Source organism: Macaca nemestrina, chromosome 13 (assembly GCF_043159975.1).
Source record: "Macaca nemestrina isolate mMacNem1 chromosome 13, mMacNem.hap1, whole genome shotgun sequence".
NCBI classification, from domain to species: Eukaryota; Metazoa; Chordata; class Mammalia; order Primates; family Cercopithecidae; genus Macaca; species Macaca nemestrina.
Window position 1 is genome coordinate 11,698,098 of NC_092137.1, and position 21,721 is coordinate 11,719,818.

General features: G+C 50.2%; 1 protein-coding gene across 20 annotated transcripts in view; it reads left to right on the forward strand.

The window, feature by feature from the left end:
• The window catches only part of LOC105486477 (growth regulating estrogen receptor binding 1), a 159,739-nt gene that overhangs the window by 86,838 nt on the left and 51,180 nt on the right, over positions 1–21,721 (forward strand). For all 20 annotated transcript variants that reach the window (XR_011611459.1, XR_011611458.1, XM_071076241.1 and 17 more), the window contains exons 5-10: positions 6,228–6,410; positions 8,156–8,290; positions 10,503–10,631; positions 14,779–14,892; positions 15,381–15,524; positions 18,374–18,559. Coding sequence is in view for 18 of the 20 variants with exons in the window: in XM_071076241.1 (XP_070932342.1) it covers positions 6,228–6,410; positions 8,156–8,290; positions 10,503–10,631; positions 14,779–14,892; positions 15,381–15,524; positions 18,374–18,559 (891 nt within the window). In the remaining 2 variants the exon portion in view is untranslated. The remainder of the gene's footprint in view (positions 1–6,227; positions 6,411–8,155; positions 8,291–10,502; positions 10,632–14,778; positions 14,893–15,380; positions 15,525–18,373; positions 18,560–21,721) is intronic.

Below are 21,721 nucleotides of genomic sequence, written 5' to 3' on the forward strand. Positions count from 1 at the left end.
GGATGAAGGGCGTCTCAGCAGAGGGAAGTCCCTGTGCATGACAGCATGGCACGCTGGAGAAGTGGCTGGCGTGCTCTGTGGCTGAGCAGAGGCTGGTAGAGAGCGTGGCAGGGTGGCGTGCTCTGTGGCTGGAGCGGAGGCTGGTAGAGAGTGTGGCAGGGCAGGGTGCCCAGCTGGGTTCTGCTCGGAAAAGGAGCTGTTTTCAAACTACAGAAGCACAGAGTCTCGTGGTATGAGGTGATCTAGCCTTCTTTCACGGTTACCAACACATGGCCAATCTTGTTTCATTGATAATATCCCCCTCTTCTCCCTTTCTGGGATGATTTTGAAACAAATCCCAGACATTGTATCATTTCATCTGTAAATTTCCACACGGCATTATCTCTAAAAGATATTGGGGCCAGGTGCGGTGGCTCACGCCTGTCATCCCAGCACTTTGGGAGGCCGAGGGGGTGGATCACCTGAGGCCAGGAGTGCGAGACCAGCCTGGCCAACATGGTGAAACCCCGTCTCTACTAAAAATACAAAAATTAGTCGGGCGTGATGGCAGGCACCTGTAATCACAGCTACTCGGGAGGCTGAGACAGGAAAATCATTTGAACCTGGGAGGCGGAGGTTGCAGAGATCAAGCCATTGCACTCCAGTCTAGGCAACAAGAGTGAAACTCCATTTAAAAACAAAACAAAACAAAACAAAAAAACAGCTTTTCATTAGAAACCCAATACCATTATCATATCTAATAGATTTAACAGTTATTTAATATTATCAAATATTCAGTGTGTTCAAACTGTATCTTACAGTTTTTTTTTAAAGCAATTGGTGCATTTATATCAAGATCCAGACAGGGATCTTCTAAAGCATTTGGTTGCTGTGTCTCAAATTTTTCTTAATGTGTAGGTCCTTCCTCCCTCGTTTTACCCTTATAATTGATATTTTAAAGGATATTTAGAGTGTTAGATGTTAAATTTAGATGACTGTGTTTTAATTTGTGTTTTAAGAAGATCGCTTAGAAGACACACAACTGATTTTTATGCAAAGGGAGAAACTGAAGCAGAAGAACTAGTTATGAACTTACTGCAGGATTCTAGAGGAGTATGATGGCCTGAGAGTTTTATGTTTCAAACCTCACAACATCATACTATTTACCACCCCTGAGTGCTTCATCTTCCCTGGGAACACCTGGGACCCCTGCCCCACTTCCTGTCTCACCTGGAATCCTGGTACGGCTCCTTAGGCTTCCCCAACACAAGGGGGCCATTTCTACACTTGAGCTGGGATTTGGCCAAAATACCAAGGCAGGGCCTCTGGGCATATATATATAAAAAATACCTTGTTTTACTTTGCTCATGGGCTTTTCCTTTCTCTATCCAGGTGGGGATTTAAAATAATGTTTCCCAGATTCTGTGTTTTCTTTTTTCAATTAATATGGCACAATGAGCCAAAGATGATCTTATTTTTGTCCCAAGTAACTGTTTATGTTCAGGCACGGGGAGGGTGGTCATTAGTTGCTAGGTGTAGTGTGTGCTCATCTGAGCTCGTGGGCTTTCAAGGCTCATTATTTGGAAGGAACAGAGAGTTGCTGTTCAGGCCCAATTTAAATCCCACTTGCCAGGATGTCTTCCTGGAATTGCCTTCCTAAATTACTCCTGCTGTTTCCCCATTCTTCCCCATAGCACACTGTGCTGGAACAGCCAGTCCCATCTTGGCAGAGAAGTACTTCCTGCCTTGGGGCTACAGGTTTGCCATCTATAAAGGGGATAAAGATGTACGCGGTACCTGACTGCGGTTTTGAGGATAGCTCAGCTCTTTATATGATGATCTTTATAAACTCGAAAATGCTGCCCGAATTTAAGGAACTGCTGTCATTGCTACCGGTCCTTCTGCCTCAATCGTGGGATTATTTAACTGTGTCTGTTCATTCTTCCTAACAGGGACCATTTCTTTTTTTTAACCAAAAACATTACCCAATTATGAACCATGCATTTTTAATGTATGTCTTGCCCAGAGCACCTGGTTCGTTTCCTATCAGATTTTCTTTCTAAACATATTTGTGCACAAAAGTATCCATCAGATTTGCATTTTTTCATGGAGGGTTGATGACTAGGGCTAAGTGGCCCTCTGCACAGGGACAGTGGTCTAGAGTAAGGCCTTTCTGAGCATCCACTCTCCTGGGAAGGCGCTGGATGGAGGCATCAGGCGTGGGGGACATGTTTGTGGCTCCCAGCTCTGGTGCAGTGGCTATCAGCGAGATCTCCTTGGACTGTGGTTCTAGAAGAAAGGTCAGGTACAGGTGAACTTCTAGAGGCATCCCTGAGGTTTTGTGGGAGGACCCCTCTGCAGAGGGAGTGGCCCCAGCAGTAAATCTGGGCCATCTCCAGCCTGCTATGAGCCAAGTGCTCAGAGACCACTGGGTCTGAAGGAAGCCACCTACAGATGCTTCCAAGAAGAATCATGTCACTTGAGTCCTAGAAGGAGGCATAGGGCCCATTTAGTCATAGCCTTCCCTTTGATGGTTGGAACATGGAAATGCAGAGAAATGGAACTGCTTCCTCCACATCTCACACTGTTGGAGGGGTGGGGGCTATCTATTTGCTCCCCTAGGGCCGCATGTGAGTGTCATGACCCCTACTGTGCTCGCCTTCCTAGTCCGGGGTAGAGAAAGGAGGGCTGCTTGCAGAGTGCCCCTGACATGTTAGACATCTCGTAGGTACTTCACCCCCATAGTGCTCCTACAAGGTGGGTTTTTGGGAGGAGATGCGTTCCAATCCTAACTCCAGCACTTTCTACCCTGTAGCCGTGGCTGGGTCACCCTGTACCATGGATGGGTTTCTGTCTCTCCCTCTGCCTTGATGCTTTCATCTAGGAACTGGGACACTGCTGCTGATTGCTTTGTCAGACTTCATGAGGTTTAAATGAGAACATTTATAACATGCTTGACACAGTGCCTGGCCCATGACAGGTGCACTATGAAGTCGCTATTGTCGCCTTGTTGACAGATGAGGAAAGCAAAGCTCGGAGGTGTTAGTTACCTGTCTCACATCACCTAACTGTAGTTAGGATTTGAACCCAGGCCCCTCAGACATCCAGGCTTACACACACTCCCTTGCAAGGGTTGGGGGAATGGATGTAGCTGTCCTCTCAGCAGAAGGGGAGAGGCTTGCTCAGTGGCCAGCACACATATCTGCCCAGGATGTGCTTGTTAAACAAATGCTACCTGTAGCTGCTAAACTAGACACACGGGAAAATCACAGGGTGTGGCTGTGCGTGGTGACAAGAATCGTGTTTATGATGGACTGTTTCCCATGGTGAGGACACTGAAGGAAGAATTTCGATTCTGGATATCCATACCCGGCAGGAATTTGAGATTTCAGGCAGGATCCCATGCTTTCTAAGCCTATCATATAAAAAAACTTTCTAGATTTCCAAGTCCTAAGGTAGATTTCTGAAGAGAACAGTTCATTATTTCCCTCTTTCTCCTGTGGTTTTGTTGGTTGGCCTCTGTGGCTGTCTCTCCAAGACACCTCACAGAAGAGCAGCTGGGTCTCCTGACCAGAAAGTTTTTGCCAAAGCAGAAAAGCTGTTTGCTCGCTGAGTCCCTAAATGTTTCCTGTACTAGCAAGACCCAGGGTGTCCACCCTCATTTCTGAATCACAAAGGGCTCCCTGTTGTCTATGCTTCCCATCCCATCGGAGGAGATGGAGACGGCCTCTGCGGCACAGCCATGGTCCCCAGCCCGTGTTTCTTACGGGACAGAGGCCTGTAACCTGCTTAGCTGTCTCTGGAGAGGGATGACAGCCTGGCCTTGGCAAGTTGCTCTTAGCGTCTTGCAGTTCTGTTTCCTGTTCATCCATCTTTTAAACAACAGGCTTAGAAGCCCTTCCAGGGAGCTCTGAAGGTTTCTTCGGGCCTTGTTCTTAGGCAGCAGTTGAGCTGGGTTTATCTCAAGCGTCCCTAAGTTGGAGGCCAATGAATAAAGACATGAGGTTATTCCTTCAGAGTGCTTACAGAAACCCTGACAGGCTGCTGTTCACAGTTACCCTGTTTCCTCTCTCTTTTCTTCCCTCTTGATATTAACTGGCTGCCTGCCATGTGTGGGGCATTAGTCAGTACCTGTACACTTGCACACACGTGCAGTCATGCTGCGAGCTTAGAGGAATAATGATGGGAGAAAGACACAAATTTCAATCACTGGGATGTTCAGAGGCCCCTGAGCTACAGGAAGAGCCTGGAGTCCGGAGGAAAGTGCCAGCCAGCCTTTGGGTCACAGAAGGCTCTTGGGAGTAGGCACTGGAGCAGGGTGTTGAGTGAGGGCTGGATGTATACAGGTGGGGCCCCGGAGGAGAGGATGAGCCTGTCGATGGAGGGCAGTGGGAGCGGGCTGGGTTGAGAGGCAGGGGAGTCCAGCTGGGAATTAGCATATCAGAGGAAGGACAGGAATAAAACTGGAGATGAAGGCCAGGGGGCATCAGGGCAGCCTTGGATGCCAGGCCTGTGGGCAAGAACGTCATCCTCAGGCTGGAGTTGGATGCCATACTTTCTGTACCTATGGATTTGAACAACGGGCCTCTCTGGTTCTCTGATTTCACAAAGGACTTGCCCTCCAGGTTGACTGGCTCCTGTGGCACTTGTGGATTGAGATGAATGGCAAGAATGGCCCTGGTTCCCTGTGCGTGTTAGTTCCCTGCCTGTCCCATGGAAAGCGAGCACTTGGAGAGGACAGTGTTTCATGTCAGGACCTTACTGTTTGTGCTGGCACAGAGGGAATAGGACTGTGGAAGGTAAATTATCCTGTAACTGTCCTATGGTGAGGCCAAGAGATCTGTCCTTATTTCTAATGCCTTTTGAGGAAGACTAAATACACTCAAAATAGATCAGGGAGTCCAGTCAGCCTCTGTAATGTAGACGTCTTATTTATCTGTGGAGATGTTTTTAACCTTCACTAACTGGAGTTATTTTGAACACTAGCCAGAGACCTTAGGGAGACTTTTAGAGCAGAGTTACACACAGAGCCGGGTGGCCCTCACAGCCTCAGGCACAGTGACCTTTGTAGACTTATCAAATGGAGAATATGACACATGAGTCTTAGCTTCAGGATCTCCTCAGCCGAAGGCCTTTGGACCTGTAGAAACCAGACATACCGGTGGGTGAAGCAAGGCCATCTTATGATCGTTTAAATAAGAGCAGTCATCCTGGGCAGAAGCCAAGTCTTCACATTTCTCATCTTAACCAGCACTCCCGCTGCCTATGGTTTGAATAGACTTTACAGTGTGTGAAGGTCTTTTCAGGCACATGTCTCTGGATTTTAATAGCTCCCAGGAGGTGTTTTTGTCATTGCCACCATGTAGGAGGCTTGGTTAGAGCCTCACAGCTGATGGGAGCCTCCGTCGCCTCCCAGAAAGTCAGTTGTAGGCCTGGTGCAGAGGCCAGCAGCAGCAAGATAGTCACATTCTAGCAGAGCGTCTCCGTCCACTGGCTGCTAAGCCACGGAATTCACTCGCCAGTGTGCCGGCCAGGCATTGCGGAGCTCTCCTGATTTCTTTTCAGAAACTCACGGGATCAAGTTGAGAGCAGGATGGAATTTTGGACTCTTAAGAGGTGTCCCAGTGTAGCCCATCTCATTAGTCACACTGCTTTGAGAGTGGAACTAACCCACCCCTCTGGAAATAAGAGCTCTCGTATCACTTCAGGTGCCCCGATCCGTGTACACGGTGGAATGGGATGGCTCTTGTCTTGCAAAGTTTGCTCTCTACATAGATGTTTAAGTAGCCCCCAAGCACGTTAAATCTTTCACATTTGCCTGGGCCCATCTCTATCGCTAAGTCTTCTTGGTCCTCTTTTACTTGAGTCGAGGCCGTCTTAACCTCTGGGCTAGTCTAAGAGGGTGGGGTGCTTGCCTTGTGGAGTTCTCTGGCTGGTGGTACAGGAAGTGGATCTTCAGAGTTTGGATGAACTCTGTCTTATTTGAAAAGGACCGGCCTGGCCAACGTGGTGAAAGCCCATCTCTACTAAAAACTGCAAAAACATTTAGCTAGGGATGGTGGCAGGCACCTATAATCCCAGCTATTTGGGAGGCTGAGGCAGGAGAATCACTTGAATCTTGGAGGTGGAGGGTGCAGTGAACCGAGATTGTGCCATTGCACTCCAGCCTAGATGACAAGAACGAGACTTCATCTAAAAAAAATAAAAATAAAAGAATAAAGATGTTTATGGTTTACTTTCTTCTCCAGGTTTCTCTGGGAATTGTGTTGGCTGTGGAAAGAAAGGCTTCTGTTACTTCACAGAATTCTCCAATCATATAAATCTGAAACTGACCACTCAACCCAAGAAGCAGAAACACTTGAAGTATTACCTGGTCCGTAACGCACAAGGGACTCTCACCAAAGGACCTTTAATCTGTTGGAAAGGCTCAGGTGGGCAGGTTGGCTGTGGAGGAGGTGGGAGTGCTGGACCCCCAAGTGGCCCGCAGTGGCTGTCGCTCTGATGCTGGGGAGAGGCCCCTGCATAGCAGCACACATCACAGGCAAAAGGCCAGGCCTATGAAATGGAAAATGCTCCGTTTCGTTACGGGCGTTAAGCTGGTTGACAGTGACAGTCTAATTGGATGGGATGTTTAAAAGTTGACAGAGGGCCAGTCGTGGTGGCTTATGCCTGTGATCCCAGCACTTTGGGAGGCTTAGGTGAGCAGATCACTTGAGGTCAGGAGTTCAAGACCAACCTGGCCAACATGGTGAGACCCCGTCTCTACTGAAAATACAAAAGTTAGCCGGGCATGGTGGCGCCCACCTGTAATCCCAGCTACTCGGGAGGCTGAGGAAGGAGAATCACCTGAACCCGGGAGGTGGAGGTCAAAGTGAGCTGAGATGGTGCCACTGCACTCCAGGGTGGGCAGCAGAGCACAACACCATCTCAAAAAAAAAAAAAAAAAAAAAAAGAAAGTTGACAGAGGGCCAGACTGTGCATTACCTCCTATGGCAAGTATTTGGGGTGCTGGTTCTCATCTTCCCAAATTGAGTAGTTCACCCAAGTGGTCCTCAACCATGGGTGACTTTCATCCCCTAGGGAACGTTTGGCCATAACTCGAGACAAGTTTGATTGTCATGACTGGATGGTGCCACCAGCATCTGGGGTAGGGACCAGGGTATGGCTGAACATTCTGCAGCGCACAGGGCGGCCCCCAGCACAAAGAAGCGCACTGCAAATGTCACCGGCACCAAGGCTGAGAACCTGACTTAAGACAGCTCGGCTTGAAAAATGCCCCACACAAGTCCCTGAACCCTGAACTATGGCCAGAAAGATCAGCTTCACGTTGCTGGTCTCTGAAGAAGTGATTGGGCTGCAGCTTTCAGAGACGTTGGGAGCAGGCTGCCCTGCCACCCTCTTTGTCTCAGCTGTACCTTTCATGGCCACAGTCAGCTCTGTGGGGCGAGGGGGAGGCTGGATCCTCAGTGGCCTGCCGCCGGTGGAGGGCAAGAGTCGGGTGTGAGGTGTTCCTCCCTTGTCTGGGCTTGTTCCCATCTTGTCTTCTGGACTCTCCCAGTCAGGTCCTGGGAGTAGAGGGAAGAGGCCTTAGGCTGGCTGGCTCTGGGAACGCCTCCCTCACACCCCATTCTTCCTTCCACTCTGCTTTTCTTGCTTTGTTCAGTAAATGCCTCCTGAGCCCCTATTACTTGCCAGTCATTTCTCAGGCCCTGAGGATGCAGTGGTTGTGCCCTGTATGGGACCAGTTCACCATCTTTGATCACCTGCTGGGTCCAAGCACCTCAGAGGTTCTCCACCTCACTGGCCGCTGGGGATGGCCTTTCCCAGAGGAGGAAATAAGGGCGGAAGATGGTATCGTTTATCTTCAAGTAACACTCTCGTCTATGGCTACGGGTAGCTGTAGGGTGACTTACTTGTATAATTCGTCCCTTTCTTCTAAATATTCACCATAGCTCCCACTCTTGACAACCAGAGCTGCCCCTTGGCATGGAGCCACAAGTAGGAGTCACACCCTCGCCCTGGCTTCATGCTGAAACAAAGACCAGGATGTGGTGGCAGCTTGTGGGACTGTCTCCATAGCTCACTGTCCTGTAGGATACGTTCCACTGCAGGAACTCATTTCGTAACTGTTGGAGAAGAGCGAGTTGGTTTTCACACGTGCACCTTGCCCCCTTAGAGTTTAGAAGCCGGCAGATCCCCACCAGTACTTGTTCTGGTTCCTTCTTCCCGGCCCTGGAGAGCACGGCTGCCTTCCCCAGCGAGCCCATTCCCGGGACGAACCCCAGCATCCTGACGGGAGCTCAGCAGGCAGGTGAGGCGGCAGAGACACGCCAGGGCTGCTGAATCCACACCGCTGGCATGTCTCCGATGTATCCGGTTGACTATGTAGCCAAGCATTCTTCAAAATAAATCAAGGGGCTGTTATCTTTAACACCTTTACTTTCATCTTGAATTTGTAATACTCTTCAACAAAGAATGCTAGCTGTTTCATTGGGAGGGCTTTTCTTTCTTCCTGTTTGATATGAAGTGGGATCCCCTGGTGGGGACACATGCAGGGTCCCTCTGAAGCACCGCCCCCCATACAACCTCCGCACGGCATAGAGCTCTCTATGTAAAGGTGCTGAGTCAGGGTTTGAATGAATTGCTAGAAGGGGCGGAAAAGACCAGATTGCTGCCATTCACTCCGTGCGCAGCACTCCCCAGCTCTGTGAGTGCCTTGAAGCCCAACAACCATGCTGTGAGCAGGCCTCGGTTCCTGCATGTTACTGATTGGGAAGGTGAGGCTCATGGAGGCTGGGTGCTTGCCTAGGACCTCATGGGCAGGAGGAGGTGGAGGCAAGAGGTGACATTAGATGTGAACCCTGATTCACATGCTTGGCATTTCACCATGTTGCACAGACTTCCAAAGCATGGTGATTGTTATCACAGTAGACACCAGCCTTCCCAAGGATGCAGGAAGGTCGCTACTTGTTTTCATGCCTCCTGCCCAGTGGGTCTGTAGAGGCACATTGGCCCTGGGAGGAAGCCAGTGCCCTTGTACCCACCTGGCCCATCCATCGCCTGGGCAGGGGACTGGAACATACTCTCCTCCAGAGCTCCTCGCTGCTTCCCCACGCCCAGGCCCCCAGTGCCTCTACCATCATGGCCTGGAGTGCCTACTGTTTCTGCTGTCGGGGTGCCTGGGTGTAAGCTCCAGTGCTGCCACCATTTAGTTGAGTGATTTGGGGCAACTCAAATCCTCTGAACCTCCATTTCCTCATCTGTAAAGTTGAGCAAATCTCTTCTGTCTAATTTGTAGGGCAATTGTAAGAATTAAATAAGATGATAGTATCAGCAAGTACTCAAAGCATGTTACATGCCAGGCACCGTTCCAGGCACTTTCTTCTGCTAACTCATGTCGTTCTCACTGTGGCTCTGAGTTGCTATAGTGACCACCCCTGTTTTCTGGATGAGAACACTGAGGCATAGGGAGGTTAAGTAAGTGTCCAGGGTTACACAGCTGGGAGGTGGTGGAACTGGGCTCAAACACATGTCATCTGGCTTCAGAGCCACCCCCTTAAACCCACAGGAAACATTCAGTGCTACTCCTGACCCAAGCTCTTTCCAGACCGTTCTGACTGACATGGACAACTTAAGCAGTTCTGTCAGCCCCAGGAGACCAGAAGCCATGATTGTCCCCAGAATTACCCTTAGACCTGGGGAGCCCTGGGCCCTGTGAACAGCCTGCACACAGGTAGCTGCAAACCCAACTGCTTTCCTGGACTTCAGATGTGTTAGTCCATTTTCATACTGCTGTGAAGACATACCCAAGACTGGGTAATTTATATAGAAAGTGGTTTAATGGACTCACAGTTCCGCATGGCGAAAGGCAAAGGAGAAGCAAAGGCACATCTTACATGGCGGCAGTCAAGACAGCGTGTGCAGGAGAACTGCCCTTTATAAAACCATCAGATCTCGTGAGACTTCTTCACTATCATGAGAACAATATGGGGGAACCACCCCCATGATTCAGTTACCTCCCCCCAGGTCACTCCCACGACACATGGGGATTATGGGAGCTATAATTCAAAGTGGGATTTGGGTGAGGACACAGCCAAACCATATCAACCAGAGGTCTTGAGAGAGAAGGTAGAAGGAAGTGGAACAGTTTCAGGTGTGGTCCTGGAATTCAGGAAGTCCCCTGGTCCTTTCACTCAGGCTGTGTGTCCATTGGGGTGTGAGCAGGAGGGTGCATGTTCCTGGGTGTGCATGTATATAGGCATGTGTTTGTGCGTGTGTGTGTGTGTACATGTTTGTGCATGTGTATGTTGTGTGTAGGCAGAAGTGTGTGTGTGTGTGTATGCATGTGTCTGCATGTATCTTCTCAGTGTAGCAGAATCACTGTTGGGAATTCTGATTTTCTGATGAGACTTGCTGGGGAAAAGCTAGTTTGTGAAACTGCAAGGAAAGTGATTTCCTCCTTGCCTGGCTCCCAGGGCATTCTTGTGAACTGACTCTCCTCTTTGCCTTCTATCTGCTTTCAGGACCAGCTTCTGATCACTCCTCACTAAGCGCAACAGTGGGTCCGGCTGTTTTCAACGGCAAAGATTCCCCAAAGTGCCAACAGCTGGCAAAGAATAACCTGTTGGCCTTGCCGCGACCATCAGCTTTAGGTAGCGCTGCCTGTCCTGGCTGTCCTGGGGATCCTGCTCTTCTCTGGGCCAAGGCCAGAGGCGGCATGGGAGCTGCTGGGCTGGGGCCGCTGAGCCTCCTGGAGTCTGGTGTGGCTTCCATGAGTGTCAGGCCAGGACCACGGGTGCCTCCTGAGTCCATGGGTCTGGGTCCAGGCACTGGTGCTGTGTGAGTGACACTTGGGAGTTGTCGTGTGTGCCAAGGAGCAGTGAGACAGCTGTGGTGATGGCGAGTGACCTGTCCTGTGGGCTGCACAGCTGCAGGATGGTAGAATTTTGGAGCAACAGTGGGCAATGTGTTGTTGGGGAAGAACATGGGCTTCCAAATCAGATAAATATGAATTCAAAACCTACTGCTGTCTCTTGTTAGTCAGGGGACCTTGGCCAAGTCTCAATAAATGTTTCTTCACCTGGAGATAAGAATTCTGCTCCAAGGGTTGTTCAGAGGGATGAGGTGCTGTATGAAAGGTCAGAGCACATCTGGCAGCTCATTAATTGGTACCGGCTGTTCTCATCCAAATCAGCGTCATTGCTGAGGCTAGTCTTTTCAGGGAAGGCTTCCTGGAGGAGGTGGTAACTGAACTGCAACTTAGAAGTTGGGGAAGCATCATGTAGAGAGAGAAAGGGAGAAAGGAAGCAAAGAGGGATGAGGAGGTGAGGATATGGATGAGAGAGGTGAGTGAAGGGGCCGAGCAGACCTCCTGCCGGAGGAGGCTTTGAGGAAGCTGTCAACAGGTGGAGCAACCTGGGGACCTGCTTGAGGACTCCCAGTCCAGTGCTCTCCCCACCATGCTCATCTGGAGCCACTTCTCGTCTTTCTTTCTTTCCTCCATCATGCACTCAGCTAAACTGGATTTGAAGATCTAAGACATCAAACTGGAGGAACCCTTAGAAACCATCTAGGCCAACACTGTTTTACAGAAGAGGAGACAGAGGTCCAGAGAGGCAGGGGCAGGCCTCTAAGCTCCCACTCCACTGTGCTGGTAGAGGACCTCCCTGGTAAAAATCTTGTGAATTGTCTAACTCTTGACTGAAGGGGCGAATGTAGTTTCTGAACAGAATCCGAGGCCTCCCGTTCCCAACCAGCGCCTCCATCCTGGAGTCTGAAACCCACAGCAGCCAAGTCCCAGGCAGTAGCGAGTCCCATCCTCCGCAGCAGCCGAGCCCCAGGCAGCCTCCTGCTTTCATCCAGGGACTGCTGCTTCTCTGATGAGTGCTGCATTTGGGGGCAGCCCTGTGGCTGCAGAGCTGGACACCTGGGGATGAGGATACTGGGGATGCCACGCTGCTACAGCCTCCCTTCTGGGCTGTCTGTGGACCCCCCAACCTCCACCCTGAACAGCAGGGAGATGAGGGCCTCCCTCAGCCCGGGACCCTGTGAAGGTGGCCCTGGGAAGCCTTCTGTGTGGGACTGACTGCATTTTCCTTGCCATGCTCCATGGAGGGGTGTGGGAGATGGAGCTCCTCCAAATTGCCTAGGGGAGCACTCAAGCCTTTCCAGAATCTGGCCCCAGCCCACCTGCTGAACCTCATTCCCTGCTATTTTGGCTGCCCTGGGCAGTTGAGCTCCCCCACCCCCGTGACCCCATCCTTCTGTCTGCATGCTCTGTGCCTGCATCCCGGCTCCGGGCTGCTCTCTCCACTCACCTATTACATCACCTTTGTGAGCTTAGTTCAGGGGGCACCTGCTCCATGCAGGAGGGCTCCCTGTGAGTGCACGGGGCTCCCAGCCGTCCCAGGCTTAGTCCCACAGCCACATGTGGCCATCGGGGCCTCGGCACTGTGCAGTTCCCAAGGGCAGCACCATGGTAACGTGCATCTTGGAGCCCCTGGTACCAGCTGCTGGGGAGCCCAGCCAGAGGGCATGACGCTGGCTGAATTGAGTTGTGTTGAGCACAGCTGAAGTGTTGGAGTTCCTGGGCCTTCTCCTCTGCTCTGGGGAGAGAGCTCAAAATCAATTTTTAAGAAACTGCGTCTAATACCACAAGGAGTTGACTGAAGCCTTGAGTCCTGGCACTCACTGGTTCCCAACGGAGAAGTGCTGCCCCCTGGGGGGCGGGGGTAGGAAATGTTCTGGTAAAGGATGGATTTGTTGTCCCAGGCACAGGGTCTTACTGGCATTTGATGCTGGGACAGAGCGGGCAGCATGCAGAATGTCCTGCACCAAGCAGTCTACATAATGAATCATCTCCCAAAAATGCCAAATAATACCTCCCCAAGAGACATTTTGAGAAATAATTGATCCACATTGGTACCATGGGAGCAGCTCCTGGTGACATCATTTGGAAAGAGCTCATGGGCTTAGGGTCTACTTAGAGCTATTTATAGGGTTATCTTCCAAAAGTGAGAACACATCTGTGTCTCTTCCATCCTTACTGAGATCCACTTCCAAGCCCTGTCCCCTTTGGTGGTTCAGTAGAGCTTTTAGAGCAGCTGGCTGCTTAGCCTCTGTGGGGGGTCTCCCACTGCAACTGGGGACAGATGTTTGCAGAGTCAAAGGCCTCATTCCTGCAAACAGGGAGGAGAAAACAGCAGCTGCGTCAGTGGTTGTTGGGAGGGCCAAAGGAGCCACGGGTTTGAAAGTTCTTTGTAAACAAAGTACTTTATGCTTTTAACTTTTTATTTACTTTTAGTCAGTCTAATGAGGTGATAATATTTTTTTGATTACCCTTGAGAGACTCTAAAGCAATGATTCTCACTTAAGTGTGCTTAAGAATTACCAGGCTGGCCGGGTGTGGTGGCTCACAGCTATAATCCCAGCACTTTGGGAGGCTGAGCGGGCAGATCACCTGAGGTCAGGAGTTCGAGACCAGCCTGACCAACATGGTGAACCACTGTCTCTACTAAAAATACAAAAATTGGCCGGGTGTGGTGGTGCGCGCCTGTAATCCCAGCTACTTGGGAGACTGAGGCAGGAGAATCGCTTGAACTCAGGAAGCAGAGGTTGCAGTGAGCCAAGATTGCACTACTGTACTCCAGCCTGGGCAACAAGAGTAAGACTCCGTCTCAAAAAAAAAAAAAAAAAAAAAAAAAAGTCACCAGGCTGGCTTACCTTTGTAAGTGTTTTGATGGTGTTTTGATGGTGTTTTCTTACCGTCATTTCCAGAGATGTGATTCCGGAGGTCAAGGCGGGGCCCAGGGACACAGGTTTAGTAGGCACAGGTTTAAAAGGCCCATGTGGGTTCTGTGCAGTGCCTCGGGTGACACCTGGAGAACCATTGCTCTGATTGGTGTTTCTCCACCGGGCTGTGCATTATAATCAAGAAGAAGCGCTGAGATATTGGGATGCCTGAGTCCTGCTCCCATGCTGGGCTTCTGGTTTAACTGGGATAGGATTGCATCCAGACAGAGTTTTAAAAGTTTTCCGTTTGAGTTTAATGTACAGTTGAGGTTGAGACGTGAATCTCTACATGTAGGGGAAATTTTGTGTCTGGTTAGTCAAGAAACTATGGAAACCAGTTCTTGATATTTTGAAACATTCACGAAGTTAGCCTGAGTCATGAGCATGCTGTTGTCTAGAGTGGGCAGGGATGACTCATTGCAGTGGGTGTCAGCCTCTGTACTTGATTTTGTTGAGTCTGAAATTAGCTTTCCCGGCTGGGGCAGGGAGGGGAGCACAGGCGGATCAGTACTGCCCCCAAGCGGTGGAGCTGTGGTGGTGGATCAGATGTTGCTGCCCCCATCTGCAGAAACATATTTCTCTCTTCCAGCCCTTCAGATTGGAATATGTCCATAACAATAATGATGGTGGTGAAGATGATGATGACGTGGGTAATTCTGGCTACCTTATTGGGCCCAGGCTCCCTCACAAAGCACTCTACATACATTCTCTTTAGTCCTGATCAAACCACCTTTCAGAGTAGGGTTTAGTGTCCCATTTTAAAGATGAAGGAGCTCGGGCTCAGAGAGAGATCAGTTAGACACACACACAACTTTGGAATGAAACATTTACAAAAACTGACATTTCCTTATGCCTAGATATTTCACTAGCTCCTTAAAACCCGTGTGAAACTGTGATTAGAAAAACAAAAAACAAAACAAAACAGATCATTGTGCTCCACACCAAGGGAAAGTTTTATTGGAACCCTTTCCTGATGATAGCCTAATCCACACTCTGAATATTGTCTAGGTATCTTGTCAAACTCCGGGCCCCCCAAAAAACGCCACAAAGGATGGTCTCCAGAATCTCCATCAGCTCCAGACGGTGGCTACCCCCAAGGTGGTGGGAACAGAGCTAAGCATGGTAAGGGATGGCAGCCTTGCCCAGAATTCCAGACTTGGGTACTGGTGGTAGTGCTGCTGCCAGTTGTGTGTGTATGTGTGCGTGTGTGCGCGTGCATGTGTGTGAATGTGCGTGTGTACTGCTGAGGGAGTTCTAAGGAGGCAGAGTTTGGTGTAACAAAAGATTTCTTTCTCACATGTTAGAATTGCTTTGCAAGGTCTAGGATCCCTGTATGATAGTGAGTTCTCTGATCCTTGGGAAATTTTAAAAGGGGCTGTTTATGACTTGGCAGGGATATCAAAGAGGAGACCGAACCATTGGGGCAAGGATGGACGGAAGGAATTTAAAGGTGCCCTTGACCTTAGGAATCTGTGACTCTAAGACTTTGGTGCTCCTGTAATCAGGGACATTGATCAGGAGGTAGCAGCATTGCTGCTTGGCCTGATGTCAGGTGTGTGAGAAGTGGATGCCTTGTCTGATGTTTTTACTAATGTTCTTCCTGTTCCTAGAGAGCGCAGGCGTGTCCTGCGTGCCCCAGGTTGGCTTGGTGGGACCAGCTTCAGTCACCTTCCCAGTGGTGGCCTCTGGAGAACCAGTGTCTGTTCCTGACAACTTGCTGAAAATATGCAAGGCCAAGCCAGTGATATTTAAAGGCAAGTACAGCAGTGCACCAAGTCGTGGGAATGGAAGAACCTGAAGGAAGGCACGAGAAACAGGCAAAAGCGAGACCTCATCGCGGTCTGACTCCAAGGGTATCCTCCCGAGACAAACCTAAAGTGCTTTCCAGAGCAAGGAAAGAACAAGGCAGAGCCAGTCACTAGTTCAGCCCCTGATCAGATGCCGAGAATGATGGAGCTTGTCACAGCTCTCCACAGTGGGTCTGGGTGAAGTGATTCCCTGCCATGAAGGGAATTGCCTGTTCCTCGTTCTTTCCTTCATCTGCTCAGCTTCATTGAGCGCCCGCCATGATCCCAGGCCCGGTGCTGAGTGCTGAGGATTAGGAAAAACAAATGACTCCCTGGCTGCAGGAGCCCTGCTCTGGTGGGTTGTTGCCTGTTGTCACCCACGCCACTAGTATTTTCTGACTATGGAATCTACTTTGGTTGGGCAAAGATAGCCATGGTCACCACTGTAGAAGCATCAAACAAAATTAGATCTGATCCGTTCTGTGCAGTGGGCTAACGTATGCTACGTGGGGGTAGACTTTTGGCTCAACTGAAGAAATCCCTTTGACGAAGCTGGAGATGTTGCAATGGGAAACCGTGGGGGGATTCAGCAGAGCTTGGCTGGTGATCGCAGGCACCAGAATGGCTGGCACATGGCAACACACACACACACACACACACACACGTAGGCACGGCACACACACACCACACACACACACTGTGCACGCAGGCCCCTCTTAAATACGTTATTATTGCATTTGGTATCATGCTTGTAGATAGAGGAGGGAGGATTGTAGGAAAGTGGGAGAAGCACGCTGATAATTAAGAAATAAGAAAGAGCATATCTTTTTCCTAAAAAACAAAAACTGGACAGGGTATTCAGGAAGTAGCATGCAACTCTGAGTTTCGACCTTAGCATGACATAGGACCAATGACCGAGGCAGTTCCACTGGGCCCCACTGTCTACCTCAAATGAAGGCCAACATTCTTTCAGTCATGTTGCATGCATTTTTTTATGTGGCCATGATGTGTCTGTGGTAGGTCTCAAGAACACAGTGCTCAGGAAACAGAGCTAGGACAGGGTGCAAGGCTTGGAGGTGTAGGCAGGGCTTCACCTGCCTCTGCTTTGAGCCAGGAGCCTCAGAAAAGAAAGCCCAGCCAGTCTACGTCTCACACGAACAATCTCAGAATAGAGACTGTCCTCTTGGTTCTCAGGTGTGCTCTGTTCCCTCCACTGCCTCTGTTTCCACTGCAGCCCTCACTGTAAAGCCCTTGTCTCTGACTCCTGTTCCCCACAGCCACATGTCCAAGCCCTCCTGAGGCCTTGGACTCAGCCCTGTGCCTTCTCTATGAAGTTGTCTTAGATTCCCTTTCCTCTGCCCCCCTTGTCACTTCTCTGTCCCTCTTTTATGACAAATGTCACATGCTTGCTTTTATAGTGACTCTTTACCTTGCCTCTTGCCAACTGCAATATTTGTAAGTGGTGCTACCCAAATGGTAGCCCCCGGTCCAGCAGAACCTGCATCGCCCCGGAGCTTATGAGAGGCGTGAATTCACGGACCCATCCTGGAATCAGAATCAGGCCCCAGTTCTGCATCAGAAGCTCTGGGTGGGCCAACAGGTGTTTGGCAAGCCCTTGAGAAGCAATGTCTTTGAGAACACAACCTGTGCCCCAGGCACCAGCTTTACTCTCCAAGCCTGGCAGGACGTCTGCATATAGCACACAGCCAAAGTCAGAAAATATATTTTTGGTGACTAAATGGAGTACCCGGAGTGCAAGATACCCCCCACACACACAACCATATACACACACACACACACTCACGTGCCACCTCTGGGAGTTCAGCAGCCCCGAGAGGATTTGATAGCTTCACCTGATTTTACAAATGCAGAGACTGAGGCTTAGGGCAGTTCAGCTTCTTGCTTGACGTCATGTAGCTAAATAATAGTGGAAAGAGATTTGAACCTGGCCTGGGCGATTCCACCTCTGAGGGCTCTCTTCAGAATGAATCTTCTAATGGGCTGGGCCTGGTGGCTCACGCCTGTAATCCCAGAACTTTGAGAGGCCAAGGCGGGTGGATCACTTTAGGTCAGAAGTTCAAGACCAGCCTGGGCAGCATGGTGAAACCTTGTCTCCACTGAAAATACAAAAATTGGCCAGGTGTGGTGATGCACACCTATAATCCCAGCTACTCGGCAGGTTGAGGTGGGAGGATCGCTTGAACTCAGGAGGTGGAGGTTGCAGTGAGCTGAGATCGTGCCACTGCACTTCAGCCAGGGGACAGAGCAAAAGACTGTCTCAAAAAAAAAAAAAAAAAAAAAAAAAAAGAATGACTCAGTCTTCTGGTCTCTGTGGTGATATATTATCCCAACTCACCTTGCCGGACAGCCCTGGGAGGGAGGATGCAGGGCACAATCCTCCCTGCTTGGAGTCAGGGAGGCAAGGCCTGGCAGGCAGCACCCAGTGAAGCTCTGGAAGGTGCTTTGCCCACAAGGTGTCCCGTCGGTGGTGCTGGAGGAGCGACAGGTGGTGGCTGCTTGGCTCTGGGCAAGTCCCTCCCTTCAGCTCCCTCACTTGTAAAAAATAAGAGGATTGGACGAAATGAACCAGTAAGTGGCACAGCCCCATTGGTTAGAAAAGGTGACTCCTCTCATCGTAGGCTCCAGAAGGGTGAGCAGGTGCACCCAATGAGCAAGGCTTCCCAGGACAGGGCACTCGAGGGACCTGGCGCAGTTCACTTGTCTCCTTCAACTCCCTCACCCCCAGAGAACCCACGTGTGTGGGGCCATAAGCTGTGCACAAGACCGGGTGCCAAGTCGCTGCTGTTCCTCTGCAGGCCACGGGAACTTCCCTTACCTGTGTGGGAACTTGAATGACGTCGTGGTCAGCCCCCTCCTGTACACGTGCTACCAGAATTCCCAGTCTGTCTCGCGGGCATACGAGCAGTATGGCGCCTCTGCCATCCAGCCCATCTCTGAGGAGATGCAGCTCCTGCTGACTGTGTACTACCTGGTCCAGCTGGGTGAGTCACCTCCACCTATTGGCCAGGTGGCAGGGAGGGGCCACAGCCCAAGCACAGACCTGGCCTCGGCCCTTGTGGGGGCTGACTTGGGGCTGCTGGAATTGAAATATGTGGGGAGAGCTTATGGCTCCACTGGGAGGACGTCATGAGGTCACTGCGGGCGTACCCACACTGAGGGGCCGAAAGTAGGTTGAAGTTAATGGAGACATTTCCAAAAGTATTTATCTGCCATTCTAGGCACAGGGATACAGCAGGGAATTGAGTAAAGACCCTGCCCTTGAGGCGATTCTAGTCTAGTGGGAGACAGAAGCAGTAAACCCGTGGAAAACAGGCAGGTAAAGGTGGGCGCATGCATTAGTGTGTGTCTGTGTGGGGCCAGTTTAGGGGCATGAAGAAAGGCCTCTGTGAGTAGAGACCTCGACCCTGAGAAGGAGTCAGCCTTGTGTTGATCTGAGGAATGAGGGCAGGTGGGGCCCTGAGGAGAGAGGGAGGCCAGGTGAGACTGTGAGGTGCGGAGCAGTGAGCGTCCCAGGTTGCTGGAGAGGCCAGTGTAGCGGCAGCAGAGAGAGGGTGTGAGGGAGAGGTGTGGTCGCAGGGGGCAGGCTCCGGTCAAGAGTGTGATGCTATGGTAGACACATGGAGAAGCCACCGGAGTATTTTTAGGCAGGGGATGGAGGTGATCTGATTTTCACTTTAAAAACGCCACCTTGGTTGCTGTGTGGAGTCAGATGGTGCAGATGCAGTGGCGGAAATGGAGAAAGAGTCAGTTGTTGCCTATTAAAGGCACAGAGTGGCTTGGGCCACTGAGGGCAGCAGCAGTGAGCTGGAGGGGCTATTCTGAAGGTAAGTCCGGCTGGAAATCCCTTTGAAGGGGGTGGGAGCAGGTGGGGCCTGGGTTTCAGCCTGAGCAGCCAGGCGAATGGTAGCAATGAACTTGAGTTCTGTCTTGGCATGAGTTTGTACAAGATGTCCATGAGACAGCCAATCACCTGTGTTCATTTGCATGGGCAGGCCTTGAGCCCCAGGAGAGGTTGAAGCTCTAGGTATACATTTAAGACACATTGGCTTACAGATGATGTATATTAAAGCCGTGAGACCAGCTGCGAGTGGCTACGGGGAGAGGAAAGTGCCAAGGTTTGAGCCTGGGGACCTCCAATCTTCAGAGATCCAGAAGAGGTGACTGAGATAGAACGGGGGGAAGGAAGGAAAGGACAGTGGAGAATCTGGGAAACCCAGCATTGCCCTCTTTCTCATAGTCCCCACCAGTCCGTCAGTAAGCACAGCTTCATCCTGAATCCAGCCTCGCTCACCCTCCCTGTGGCTGTGCCCTCACTGGGGCACTATTCTTGCCCTGTTCCCCACATCCCTGAGAACTGGGAATCCAATTGCATCTCTTCCCTGCTCAGAGCCCTGCCGCGGCTTCCCATCAGTCGCTCACTCCACCCCTTCCCTGGGGCCCGGCCTGCTTCCTGGTCCCACCTGCTTGCTCTGTCCCAGCCCGCTGTACCCCTCAGCAATCTTGGTCCCACCAAGGCATCCCACACTTGCTGTTCCTTCCCTGTGACATGCTCTTGCCAAAGACATTTGTGTGGCTTGCTCCCTCATGTCCTTCAGGTTTCAGGTCACCCATCATCTCCTCAGGAAGGCCTTCTTGTTACTGTGTGTAAGACAGATCCCCCCCTCCAGGCCCCTATCCTATGCCCTTTATCTTTAGGGTACCAGGAATTAGGGTCTGTGATTGTTCCCTTTAAGTGTGTCTCCCCCAGTTAGGGTGTAAGCTCCATGAGGCCAGGCATGGTCAGTGAGTCCTTTTCCCGATGCCCCACAGCATCTGCGGCTCAAGTCGACAGTCTGCCAACCTATATTGAGGGAATAGGCGAATGTTGGTAAGAAGCAGTGAAAAAAAGCATTCCCAAGGAGAGGGGCTGATCAACTGTGCCAGCATGGCTGGGAGTTGAGCAGAGGGAAGACTGGACTCTGACCATTGGGTTTGGCCATGGGAAGTGATTGGCAACCTTGATGATGATGTACGCAAAGATTGGGGATAAGTCACATTGGAGTGGATTAGAGAGATTGGAGGTGAGGAGACAGTATGGCATGTGTAGACAGCTCTGGGTAGGGTTTAGTTCTGGAAGAAGATGTGGACTCAAAGGAAAGTTTTTAAAGAGAGAGAGATAACAGCTAATCTAATTAAATTCTAATTTAATGAGCTAATTGAAGTAGTGAATTCTGATTAAATGTATCCAATCAAAGATGGAGATATAAGCCAATTTAATCATTCTGGCACGGCCCACAGAGCAGGTGGCATGAACCGCGTGTGATGCATCAGAAAACCGTATGAGATAGCTCAGGGCCGCACAGCTGGTGCTGGGTAGAGCTGGACTGGAACCACCTTCTAAATGGAAGCCTGGTGCGCTTTCCTCCAGCTCATCAAGTGTGAAATCTGGACGTATAAACCAGACAATTCATAAAAGAAAAAATACCAGAAAGAAACAAATATTGAAAAGTATTCAATCTCACTCATCATCAAAGACATGCGAATCACAAATCAAGTCATCTTTTTCTGAATTCATAACCCAAATGATGGCACCCAGTGGTGCTTAGGTGCAGTAAAACCAGTACTTGTCAAATGCACCGTTTGCGCGGTAAACGCATGCATTCAGGCCATTTGGAAGCCAGCTGATGATATGTATTAGCTGGTTCTGTAAATCCACCTTTGAGACGTTAGGCAAAGGAAGTAATGTTCTATACGTCAAGATGTGCATTGCAGAGGTATTTATAAAGGTGAATATTTGGAATAAGAGAATCCATAATAGAGACCTTGCTGAGTAAACTTACGGTGGTGCTTACATATGATGGGACATTATGGACGCACTAACAGTGCTCTTTACGATGGCTGAAAATGGCACTGAAACTGATGATAGGGTCACGGTTATGGAAAGAATGCAAGACCCAAAGTTTATACGGACAATCATTACAGCTATTTGTAGGGACAATTTTAATATTAATTCCAGCAACACATGTTTTTATTCCCTGTCCTGGAGTAGGAGAAAGCCTATATTCCCAGGCTAAATGTTCTACACATTTACTACTGTATATGCACATAGGGACAGTGTAACCTGTCTATACCACTGTAGTTCCAGTCCTAACTTTCTGAATTCT